The sequence below is a fragment of the Siphateles boraxobius genome, unplaced genomic scaffold, assembly GCF_051911475.1.
Source record: "Siphateles boraxobius isolate OS27281-9 unplaced genomic scaffold, OSU_SipBor_1 52, whole genome shotgun sequence".
NCBI classification, from domain to species: Eukaryota; Metazoa; Chordata; class Actinopteri; order Cypriniformes; family Leuciscidae; genus Siphateles; species Siphateles boraxobius.
Window position 1 is genome coordinate 2,336,342 of NW_027509164.1, and position 12,514 is coordinate 2,348,855.

Here is a 12,514-nt window from a genome sequence, read left to right on the forward strand (position 1 = left end):
AAAGTTTGCTACTCGGTTACTACCGTAACCTTAGTTCCCTGAGAGTAGGGAATGAGTATTGCGTCGCCAGCCGCACTATAGTAATCTGGCAAGTTGTCGCTTCAGTCATTTAAACCTGCTATAATGGCACTTTTCGGGGGACTAATATAGGTTAAGGCCTCGCCCCTTGGATGTGCAGTTACCGCAGCACAGCCAACGAGTGAGCCAGACACTCGCTGTGCAGCTGCAAAATGTGTTTTACATTTATAGGCTTCAGTAAATCGAGGAAAAGGAGTTTCCCCACTGCGAATAGCTACGCAATACTCGTTCCCTACTCTCAGGGAACTGAGGTTACGATAGAAACCGAGTAGGCACTATTATTGAAAAGGTACAAAACTGTTCTTTGAGGAAGACTATTTCTACCATCGTGTACCTTTTTTTTTCTGAGAGTGAATTTAAAAAAAATTGCTTTATTACTAAAACCATGGTTCATTTGTAGTTGCTATGATTTTACTACAAAAACCATAGTTAAACCATGGTTACTACAAAAAAACACATAGTTTCTACAAAAAAAATACATGGTTAATTTTTGTAAGGGAATTAAGCACATATACGACTCATGAATGTTACATTCATACATGTTACTTTGTGCCAAAAATGCTCTTTATCATGGCTGGAAATCCAGAGGTGTCAATAGGTTGTATGTTGATTAGATTGGCTGGGCCCACCTATGTGGAGGAAAACAATTAAGCTTTGTTTGAATGGGGATAGTTAATTTGCCTGACAAATGTGTGACTTCCAATATAGTGCCTTACAAAATGTTTGTATTATTGTCCTCCTGATCCATGCTTAGTCAAAGGTTCCCATATCAGTTGTCAGAATGACACAGTTTGCGTCTGTCAGAATTAACTTTGAGTATATATTTCCTTCTTTTTCCAGGGCAATATGATCTCAGATTGCCTCAGATTAGATGCAAGGCATGTAAAGCCACTTGGAGTCCTGGAGTGGATGACCTGATCCGTAATGACTACTGGTCTGCCACTTCTCACTATTCAACTGTGTATGTGACAGATATCCTTTTTTCTTTTGAAGAGCTGAAGATGCCAGCTCCAGGGATGTCTAGCCAAGCATTTCTTAGAATGCTGGATCAACGCACTGTTGGCTTTGGCCTTGTAAGTATTTGTGGTAATAATTGCGTAACTCAAGAAATAATATTATGAGGGCATGATGATAATGATAGTACACATGAACATTTGCACTGTTTAGGAAAAAAGTTGTGTTAAATTTAGACCCTTTGTAAACAACCATAAACTCATGTTCTCTCATCAGTCATGCAGTTTGCACTGAGACATTTCTGAAAAAACAGGTCATTCTGAAGATCTCAACTTCAACTCCATTGGCTACAGACTTTGACATCTTCTCCCCAATATCATTTCCTGATCCCAGAAGTGTTCCCTTGGATTAATGGGCCAAACATTGCACAGGCTTACTTCTAAACAATATGGAAGCTGTTGTAGCCCTCTTTGTATCCTGTATATCCTGCATGTTTAATGGCCAGTTCTCCCAAATACACCAGTGTATAGTGTGTGAGTGAAGTTTACTCATTGTTTATTTCCTTTGATATGTATTCTAAAGAGTGGTTACGAAATTAGTACAAACATCAAGAAATGTATCCATTTAGAGCATTTCTCTTCTTTGAAATAGAGCGGAAACATCACAGCAGACAGCTTCCGCAAAAGCTTCTTAGAGTGGGAGGCTGTCCGATTCGAATTGGACAAATTATGCCAGGAGGACCACTTTGACTGCCCAGCGTGCAGCCCAGACATGCTTGCAGTATCCATTGATGGAAACCTCAAGCACTACAGATTCAAGGTACTTACAAATCCTGTGTGTGCATCATATGAATTTTTAAATGAATATTTAAAGTTACCGTATTTTCCGCACTAAAGGCGCACTTAAAAGCCTTTAATTTTCTCAAAAAACGACAGTGTGATATGGATCTCTCTTATTTAGATCGGAGGAACAAGCCATTTTTGATGGCGTGTTCATCGCGAATGATGATGATGTCGCAAGACTCGTGGATTATGTCCATACCTCAACCAGTCATGTAAACTTGCACAACTTCACTATATTTACCTATAAAACACCACGTCCTAGAGAGGACTTTGTTCGAACAAGTTTGGACTGTTAACTATCTTCCATGTTTTAGGTCTCTGGAAGAGGTGTCTGTGGAGGGCAGTGGTCAGCGGCACGTGAAACGTCTCAGAAGTCCTCAGGAAAAACAGACGAGGAGGGTCTGGAACTCGCTGTATGTGGTCATGGGGTTCTCCTTCGTGCCCTCAATATGTTCAGGGTGGAGATTTTTGCGTACCCCCTGTACTTCCAAAAGCAAATGGCCTGTAAGCCAGTGACATTTTTCGCTATGGATCTGGCATGCAAGTACTGGCCTTACCTCCGGAGAGTGACAGAGAAATGCCCTGAGCTTCAGGATCTCCTCACCATGAGGCCATTTCTCTCTGTTTTTCATGCCAAAGCTCATGATTTCAAATGTGAGGCAAGAAAAAATGATTGTCCATGACATTTTCTTTCCCTAAAAAAAACAGCATAAGGTTGTTGCCACTTAGGTTTTGTTTTTTCTTGTCTTTTTTAAAGGTAAAATGGAGTGGAGCATATCAGGAGGGGGCTGGTTCGACTCTTGGGGAAGAGGTGGAGCAGTGCAACGCCTTCCTCTCGAGGATTGCTGTTACCGCAAAGCACATGTCAAAAGCAGGTAAGGTAAACAGTACATTTTGATCCTGATGACAATGGTGAGCCACTTTGATTCTGAAAATATAAAGCTCAGAATATTCAACACAAATGGATGGATCGATTACAATACCATCATCCTATTTTATTTGCAAGACACATAGACATGCTGACGGTCATGGCCTTGCGCTGAAACCAACAAAAGTTTGACAACTTGGCTTCCACCCTTGCCCGCCGATATCGGAAGGTAAAGACTCCAGTTTTCCCTTATGCAACATGCATAGCGATATTGTAAAATAAAGTGGCATATATTAAAAATATAGGGAAGACTTGCCCAGATATTCTTCAATACAATTAAATATACGGATGGTTGCATGTGTACTGTCAATTGTATTTTTCAGTGTCTTGATATAAAATATTAAAAGTTCACACCACATATATTGATAGTCCACATATATATATGAATATACTGTATATTTAATCAGTGTTGTATGTGGTTTTCTAATAGTGAAGGTACTTTACAATCCATATCAACAATAGTCAAAGTTGTAGCCTCATTGTCATTTGTGTTTGAAGGCCACAATAGCCCTGCAATGCCAGTTGCATAACCTGGAGGCCGTGAAAACGGAAATGGACATCACAGACAATCAACTGGAGAGCTGGATCATTGATATAATGAGTGGCCAGAAGGTAGAATATAATGTTTTATACTGTTTGATATGGTGCTTGATGTATCACTTCTGACTAAGCTTGGCTGCAATTCCAAAGAGGCTCATTGTAATCGTAGTCAAAGAGCACATACTCTGATTGCTGATGACGTGTGGAAAAGATGTGGACAATAAAGAACCTAACTAACCTAACTATACTCAACCTTAGCTACAAGTGTAGCCTCAGTTACAGAGAAATATGAAAAGATTGTTGAGGCTTTATTTTGCTCATACACCAGAAATAATATTTTTTCATGGAATCAAGAATCATATTTCTTATCTCTTCATTTCTTCCTCTCAGCAACAACATCCCCAAATGATGCTGATGTTGCTGCTGTTGCCAGCCGAATTGAGGAGCTGGTGGCAAGTGGTAAGAGGAGGTCCCAGCGTCTTTATAAAGATAGTGACGGATGCATAGGACGCGCCCGGATCCGGCGAAAGATCAGGGAGGAAAAATAAATGTAAATTCTGTAGTGGAAATGTATTACACCTTGGTTCCTAATGCAGAAAAACTGACCTTGGACACCATTCTATCTGACCAGATTATTTGGGCATGGCAGCTTACACACGGTGGTATGTACACAATTGTGTTGACTATGTGAAATAGTCACATAGTGGCACAAAATCTGTCATGCCTCGATTGTAACCCCAGAAAATCTTTAAATACTGATCTTAAATACAGCCGACTTATGTTTCATCAATGTAATCCAGACTCTGTAGATCTAAGGACAAAGAGGAAGGCGTTCGACATAGTGATGGCAGTAAGGAGACTTGAGGAGGAGAAGAGGATTCTTATTGCAGAGATGAACAAGCATTGGAAGTTTCTTTGCACCCGTGCAGACACCCTGAAGCAGATGTCATCCCAGCTTTCTAATGTTACATCAGGTATGTATTGGTTATACTTGGCATACATTACAATATTTCTGAAAGTTTCTAATTAATAAAGGCTCAACATGTTTTAACATGTAAGGTGAGACGTGGGGCCTGCTTCAAGATGGTATCCAAGGTCTACGGAGCTTGACGATGAAGAACAAGCAAGCAACAGCCTGGCAAAGCATGCAAAGAACTGTTATGTTCAAGTCCTGACTGAAACAGAAATTAACTTTGATAGTGATTCTGAAGAATACCATACCAGTAGTGACTCTGAGCAAGATTAAACATGGCCAGAGTCCTTGTTTATGCTGTGGTGTGCGGGGGAGGCAGCATTAAGAAGAGGGCCGCTGGGACAGGCTGGGAAGGAAAGCTGGCTCTGTGTTTGGCATGGAGCTGGAGTTAATCATTTAACAAACCGAGGATCATTTGCAGTAGAAGGCTTCTGTCATGTTCAACATTGAGGAGGTCCTTTGTCCCCAGGGCAAACCAGCAACTCAATGTCACACAGAAGGGTAGGGGAGAAATGGACTTTTCAGCATGAGTCTCTCGCTGCCCCAACCATCACATCACTTTGTCTATTGTCTAGTATCCACTATCCATTTGACTGTCTTGCAGGCTACGTGAGAGGCATCTAGCTGTAGCCCCGCAGACTCACTTCTTGCTAGACACCAGTGGATGGACACCAGTGGATGGACAGCAGACGTCATTTCCGTATCGTCATTCACTTTTCAAATTGACGTAATTTCCATATCGTCATTCACTTTTCAAATTTGACGTAGTTTCCATATCGTCATTCACTTTTCAAAATGACGTAATTTCCATATCGTCATTCACTTTTCAAATTTGACGCGTCATGCAGATGTCAGCGGTAAGAAAAAAATAATAAACTGTCGATGATTTATAGGTCATGTCGGAATTCAAATGCACAAACTAGCTAGTTAAAAAGAATCGTCTTGTTTTCAAGGTACTGTGTCGTGTTTTTTAAAGGTATTAGTGAACTCTGGTGTGCCTCAATTCTAGAGCTAGGTTGCTACAATAGATTTTCCAATTAAATCGTTCTTTGAGTGGTATGATTTAATATTGTAAATGCGTTTTTTTCACTTGGATGTGTGAAGATTGTACCCAGTTAACGAGATCTCATAGAACAGTCTTGGCAGAGAATAGTCTAAAATGCTAGGTTGTCTATGCACACGAGAGTTTGTTAGCTAGCTATGTTTTTTTGTTTTTTGTTGAAGTAGTACTTTTCCCTATGCCCGTGTAAATGCCTGATGTTTAATATGTTTATGATGATGTTTAAAGCGCTTTGGTGGCCATGGGTCTGTTGAAAGCGCTATATAGCCTAAATGCAGTCCATTTACCATTTTACATATTTTGTATAGGAGAATGTTAAGTTTTTTTTGGTTTTTCTTACCTCACTATTTTTTACAGTCCATCTACCACACACAACTTTTCACCTACATTGTTCAATTCCTTCTTTTTTTTGGGAAAGTTATTGGATTTTTGTAAACTCTTATGAATTATAAGGTACTACTGGTATTTCATATGTGTCACTATACTTATTACGTAAACAATCTATTAATACTTCCCTCTTCTTTTAGGCAAATCACATTAGTGTGTGTAAAGGGACGGAGCTACCACCAATACAGAAATGCACAGAGTGCTGCAGCCGGTATCACTGCCCGCTGTGCAATTCAAAAAATGTTAAACCCACAGACCGATACCGTGTAATCATTCATTTAAAGGCTCACCTTGCGAGATCTGTAAAATACAAAGGTGGGTAAATTTTCTCAATATGACACACCATTTGTATAATGTTTGAATCTGTACACTGCATGAAAAGTGGGATTTTCGTCAGTAAGTGTCACTGTAGATTGTCGTGGAAGTTCAGGTTTACGACTGCACATGGCAATTTGCAGGCAACACCCAAAACTGCCGTGAATTGTCGGAAATTGATGTGGGCCTTGCTTGGCAGTTGTCCCCCCATGACCCCCCTCCTCCTAATTCTAGGGGAGGCTTTAACATGTAAATGAAAATGCTGTGAGCTATACAAATGCAAATGAGGGTAGCAGGGGGAGTTTTACCCCAGGTGACATTTTTCTAAAAGGTATAACTTAATTCTAAGGGCCCGTCCACACGAAGACGCGTTTCGCTGTATACATATACATTTTTTATCGTATTGGCGTTTCGTCCACACGGATACGGCATTTTGGGAGAGTGAAACCGCTATTTTTTGAAATCGGGTCCCAAAGTGGATAAATCTGAAAACGACACCCTTGCGGTTTCGTGTGTACAGCCAATCCGTATATTTGGTGAAACGATGATGTCATCACATCACGTGTCGGCGCATGCTCAAAGTCTTCTTCTCCGTGTATAGTGTATCTCTGTGGCACAATTACAGCGCCCCATACTGGTCTGGCATATATACTGCACCGTTTTCAGTCGGTTTCAGTGGTTTCGTGTGGACGCAGATATTTCTTGAGACGACGCCGTGTTTACGGAGTTTTTTTTTAGAACGAGGAAAAAAAATAATCGGATAGGGAACGCACCGGCTTCGTGTGGACGTGGCCTAAGAAAATCTCTGGTAGAAATAGATCAGGCTCAGTATAGCGTAATTATAGACTCTTACATTTAGGATTGATTTTAAAGTATTATTACTGGTGTATAAATCACTAAATGGCCCAGGACCTCAATACATTGCAGATATGCTCACTGCATATAAACCCAACAGATCACTCAGATCATTAGGATCACATCAGCTTGAAACACAGAGGCTTCACTCTAAGCTTGGCGAGTCTGCTTTAGCTACTATGCTGGAACAGCTTCCAGAAGAGATCAGATGTGCTCCTACAGTAGTCACATTCAAATCCAGACTCAAAACACTTCTGTTTAGCTGTGCATTTACTGGATGAGCACTGTGCCACTGTTCGTCCGACTGTTACTGTATTGTATTCTAAACTGTTTTAATTATTTACTGTATTTTATTTTATTATTCTAAATTGTTTTAATTATTCTGATTTCTTTTGATTATTTTAATTTCTTCTATGTAAAGCACTTTGAATTACCATTGTGTATGAAATGTGCTATATAAATTAACTTGCCTTGCCTACATTTTAAATGTATATATTTAATGAAAGTATGCTAGATTAATTACTGCATGTCATTAGCAATGGCCAATATTGTGTAAAAAAGATACACAAAACAATTTATTTCAACAATTAATTTTATTCAGGCTTTGCCACAAAGGTAAAATGTGCATTCCACGCAAACAACATCACAGTCTCCTAGAGCTCAACCACTGTGCATAGTGGCATGACTACAGTGACCTTTTCTTTGGTCTTGCTTAAATGCACAGTGGATGTGTTAACCACACATCTCCCAGCAATGCGCTCAACAGGCAGAAATGATGCTGGGTATGACGTGTCTGTTCCCTGCAAGCTCCAAACTTCTATTGGCTTTCCATAAAAATATCTGTCCGGGTGGGGATGAAGCCAGGAAACTTGCGCAATAACATGTTTGAATGCAGAACCTTTTGACACAACATTAACAACTATAAACTGCTTTACGATGGGCCGTAGTTCTGCTAGAGGGTCAAGGATGGGTTCCTCAAAACGCGCTTCCATAGACCTAATGTCGGATGTGGAAGACGGCATCGTTGGCGGGGTGTCTGGATGGAATGTGCGACCTCCATCTTTTCGCTGCCAGGAGCTCACAGAACTCTGTGCCACACTGCAGTTTAGATCAGAGGCGATGCTAAAATACAGGGCAACGCACCACAGACGTCTGCAAAATGGACCAAATTCGGAAAGAATTACCTACAGCTCCGAAGCTGAAACAGACACTTCATGGTGCTGTAGGATTTTGGGCTTCTTGTGAGCTTCCAATTTGTTGTGTGGGCAGATCTCATATGTTTGTATAGTTTGTGTGTTTGTAAAAATAAAGCTTTTTCTTTGAATAAACAGCATGTCCCTGGCAATTTATTTTCCTCAAATTCATTCGTCCTTGATGGTAATAATAATAATGTTGTCCATAGTATAACAATATATATATACAACATGATAGCATATGATATGAATATATTTATTTATATATAAATAATTATAATTAAATATAAATAATTTATATATATATATATATATATATATATGTATATAAATAATTTATATATATATAATTATTATTATAATTTTGGGGTTTAAATTTATAATGAGGCAGGGTGACCAATAGTAACAGAGCTGCCAACCAATCACGAGTGATTTTTCTTGTTTAAATGTAGTGGTTCAACCAATACTGAGAGGAAATTCAAGCCATTCTCTGGAAAGGCGCGCGTGCTGCTATTCATATGCTAATTGTAGCCATTTGCACCTCCCTCGAGCTCTCCACATACGTCATGGTTCGTTTCCGTCAATATGTGGTTCAGACGAACGCGACGTTCACATGCTGTAAATTGTCGTTAACTGACGAAAATAATGGAGATTTCCGGCCGTTTACGGGGACGAAAATCCCACTTTTCATGCAGTGGTAGTTAATGTTTTTTTGTGTCTGTTTCCACAGGCTATTGCATGTACAAGTGCAGCCTTGGTTGCAAGGCACAGGCTCACTTTCATTGTGTTTGTAAATCTTTTTTTTCCCATAAGAATAGGTTATTCAATCATTTAAGTAAAAGCCATTGTATAGCACCTGGCAAAGAGCTCCAAACATTACTACCAGGATATACCCTGACAGCGCTTACCAGGAAAGAGGCTGAGACATCACTCACTGGAGATGACGATGGAACAGCGCTTACGAGGAAAGAGGCTGAGACATCACTCACTGGAGATGACGATGGAACAGTGCTTACCAGGAAAGAGGAGTTTTTTCCATGGCTGGTAACTTTTGCAAATATGACATATTTGACAAATATCTAAACCATTCAGTGCACTTTTTTTTAATATTTCATTGTGTTTGTTATAGTGAGTGACATTGAAGAGACACCGAAGGATTTCAAAGGAAGGGTAAACATTGAGGCGTTTTGGAAAGCAGTGTCCCTGGAGATGATTGGACGGGGATTTGTGTCAAGTAATTGTGGATTCAATCCCATATTTCTTTGTATTTAGTTCTAATTTTAATTTTTTTCAATTCAAATGACAAGCTTTTTAAAAAACAAAACTGAAATATTTATTTATACTAACCTTGTGTGTCCAAAGGTAATAATCAGAATCCATTCAAGGTACTGCCCTCCTACCATTTCTGGGCTCCTTGGATTGGGCACAAAACAAGGTCCTCCAATGAGGTGCTCAACACAGAATTTGAAAAGATTAAGACTGCTAAGGTGTCTGAAGAGTCCCAAGTCTACCATGTTACAGAAGATAGACTGATGGAGGAGCTCATGAACCAAAAGGTATATTTGTTTTGAATAATGTATTTTTATTATATGTTTTTGTTTAGTTTCACATGCATAAGCTGGTTTAGATCGTACTTATCAGACCGTTACCATTTTGTCTGTTTAAATGGGGAAAAATCAAAGATAACGTCAGTAGACTATGGAGTGCCGCAAGGATCGGTGTTAGGCCCTCTGCTATTCTCAATATACATGCTGCCACTTGGTAATATTATAAGAAAACATGGAATTAATTTCCACTGTTATGCTGATGACACTCAATTATATATCTCATCACGACCAGATGTAAAAACTTACTTATCTTAATTGACAGAGTGTCTAAATGATATAAAATGCTGGATGACGTGTAATTTCCTGCTATTAAATTCAGGTAAAACGGAGGTACTACTTATTGGCCCAAAAAACTACCTACAAAATCCCTTACAATACAACTTTAATTTAGAAGGATGTCCTGTTACTTTTGTCAGGAGTCTAGTTTTATTCCTCTGCTTGTTTCTCTCTCTCTCTCTTACGTGTGCTCTCGCACAGCTGAACCCATTCTCAATCAGCGTTTTCTCCTGCTCTTCTCACACCTGTTTCCCCTTGCCCTGATTTTCTGGCTATTTAGACCTCATGTTCTCTTTCCCTCTTGTCGGTTTATTGTTTGTTCATGTCTGTTACTGACGCTTGAGTATTGCTACTGTTTCCTGTCCTGTGTGTACGCATATGTCAGATGAGTTTCTGCCCCGGCTATCCTGTGTCAAGTCTGATTCTCTGTGCTGCGGTAACTGCCTGGTGGACTCTGCGCTTGCCTATTCCTGTGAGTTCTCCCTGACTGCCTTCCTGCATCCATCATCCTGCCTGGTTTCTGTCTGGAGATCGTTTACCTGTTCTGCGTTCATCAAGACTACCTGTGATCGGCAGACAGCCTATGTTGCATTTATCTTCTTTCTTTTCAATAAATCTTTAACCTGCTTTCGCGTTTGGGTCTATTTCGAACTGTTACAGAATAAACCGACCATGACGGACCCAGCGAACGATACTACGATACTACCGCTCAGCCGTTGAACTGCAGGGAGCATTGCTGGGTAGACATTCCGATGAATTAGCCGCCGCCAAGCACGCCGTGGATTCACTCGTTGCCCAGGTGTCGGATCTTACTGGTCAGCTTCATCACCTGCGTCAAGACCAGTTCTCTTCTGGGTCGTGACACACCTCTGAGCCTCATATTAACAATCCTCCCTGCTACTCTGGTGAGCCTACTGAGTGCCGTGCATTTCTCACCCAGTGTGAAGTGATATTCTCTCTTCAACCTGTCACGTATGCCTCCGACCGCGCCAAGGTTGCATATGTGGTTTCCCTTCTCACTAGTCGAGCCCGTGAATGGGGAACGGCTGTCTGGGAGGCTGGAGCTGATTGCTGCGACCAGTTTAACTCATTCAAAGAGGAGATGTCTTCGGGCGCGAGGCCTCTCGTCAGTTAGCTGCGCTTCGTCAAGGAAGACGCTCCGCAGCTGATTATGCCATTGAATTTAAGACTTTATCTGCTACCTGCGAATGGAATGAAGCTGCGCTCACGGCACGCTTTCTGGAGGGCTTGAATGATGAGCTTAAGGACGATATTTTTGCTCGAGAATTTCCCTCCAGTCTGGATGAGCTGGTTGAATTAGCCATCCGTTTAGACAACCGTTTCGACCTACACCGACGTGCTCGTTCTGACGTCACGGGATTCCGGGGAGCCCCACTCACTCAGACTGTGTCACCTGAACCTCACCCTGAATCTGAGCATATGCAGCTAGGGAGAATACACCTCTCCTCTGCTGAACGCCAGCGCCGTATTCGAGAGAGGTTGTGCCTTTACTGTGGTGGCACTGGTCACTTTGCTGCCACATGTTCGGTAAAAGAGAGAGCTCGCCAGTAGTTAGGGGAATATTGGCGAGCGCTACCCCACTATCCCCATCCTTCAGTTCCCGCTCCATGATTTCAGCCATCCTTCGCTGGGGTACCAGTTCTGTTGTCTGCTCTGCTCTTATTGACTCCGGGGCGGAGGGAAATTTTGTTGATGAGAGGTGGGCTATTGAACATGGTTTGCCCCTTCATGAATTAAAGGAGACACCCACAGCCCTCGCCCTGGATGGTCGCGTTCTTTCCAATATTCACCTGGCTACTGCCCTGGTGAGTCTCACCACATCTGGCAACCACCAAGAAAAGATTACTTTTTTTGTTTTTCAGTCCCCTATGGCCCCCATTGTCCTAGGACATCCATGGTTAACTAAGCACAATCCACATGTTAACTGGTCTGATAGTTCTATTGTTTCTTGGAGCTTGTCTTGTCACACCAATTGTCTTGTGTCTGCTGTTCCCTCTGTTTCTTCTTTGTCTGTTTTTCAGGAGGAGTCTATTGATGTATCTGGGGTTCCGGAGGAGTATCTCGATCTGCGAGCGGTGTTCAGTCGATCCCCGGGCCGCTTCTCTCCCTCCCCATCGCCCTTATGATTGTAGTATCGACCTCCTCCCTGGCACCACTCCTCCCCGCGGGCGTTTGTATTCTTTATCCGCTCCTGAACGTGAGGCGCTCGAGAAGTACCTTGATACTTCACTTATGGCCGGTACCATCGTCCCTTCCTCTTCCCCTGCCGGTGCGGGATTTTTCTTCGTGAAAAAGAAAGACGGCTCTTTGCGCCCCTGCATCGATTATCGTGGGCTGAATGACATCACCATTAAGAACCGGTATCCTTTACCATTGATGTCATCAGCCTTTGAGATCCTGCAGGGGGCAAAGATTTTCACGAAGTTAGATCTTCGCAACGCGTACCACCTAGTGCGCACCAAGGAGGGGGATGAGTGGAAGACGG

At 41.6% G+C, this 12,514-nt stretch overlaps 1 protein-coding gene across 1 annotated transcript; it reads left to right on the plus strand.

The window, feature by feature from the left end:
• Positions 1-1,345: 1,345 nt before the first annotated feature.
• Positions 1,346-8,260, plus strand: LOC143713578 (uncharacterized). Its single transcript, XM_077204882.1, has 10 exons — positions 1,346-1,565; positions 1,684-1,851; positions 1,993-2,086; positions 2,189-2,533; positions 2,632-2,749; positions 2,881-2,971; positions 3,301-3,414; positions 3,733-4,004; positions 4,143-4,316; positions 4,402-8,260. Exons 2-6 carry the CDS (start codon positions 1,823-1,825, stop codon positions 2,886-2,888), a joined length of 594 nt encoding a protein of 197 aa, XP_077060997.1. The 5' UTR covers positions 1,346-1,565; positions 1,684-1,822; the 3' UTR covers positions 2,889-2,971; positions 3,301-3,414; positions 3,733-4,004; positions 4,143-4,316; positions 4,402-8,260.
• The last annotated feature ends 4,254 nt before the right edge of the window (positions 8,261-12,514 follow it).

What these genes read in the sequence shown, in the direction of transcription:
- LOC143713578 (XM_077204882.1), top strand. Translation starts at nt 1,823, where the DNA reads ATGGAAACCTCAAGCACTACAGATTCAAG. An exon ending in TCAAGCACTACAGATTCAAG is followed by an intron (nt 1,852 to 1,992) that starts GTACTTACAAAT and finishes TCTCTTATTTAG; the next exon opens with ATCGGAGGAACAAGCCATTT. An exon ending in CTCATGATTTCAAATGTGAG is followed by an intron (nt 2,534 to 2,631) that starts GCAAGAAAAAAT and finishes TCTTTTTTAAAG; the next exon opens with GTAAAATGGAGTGGAGCATA.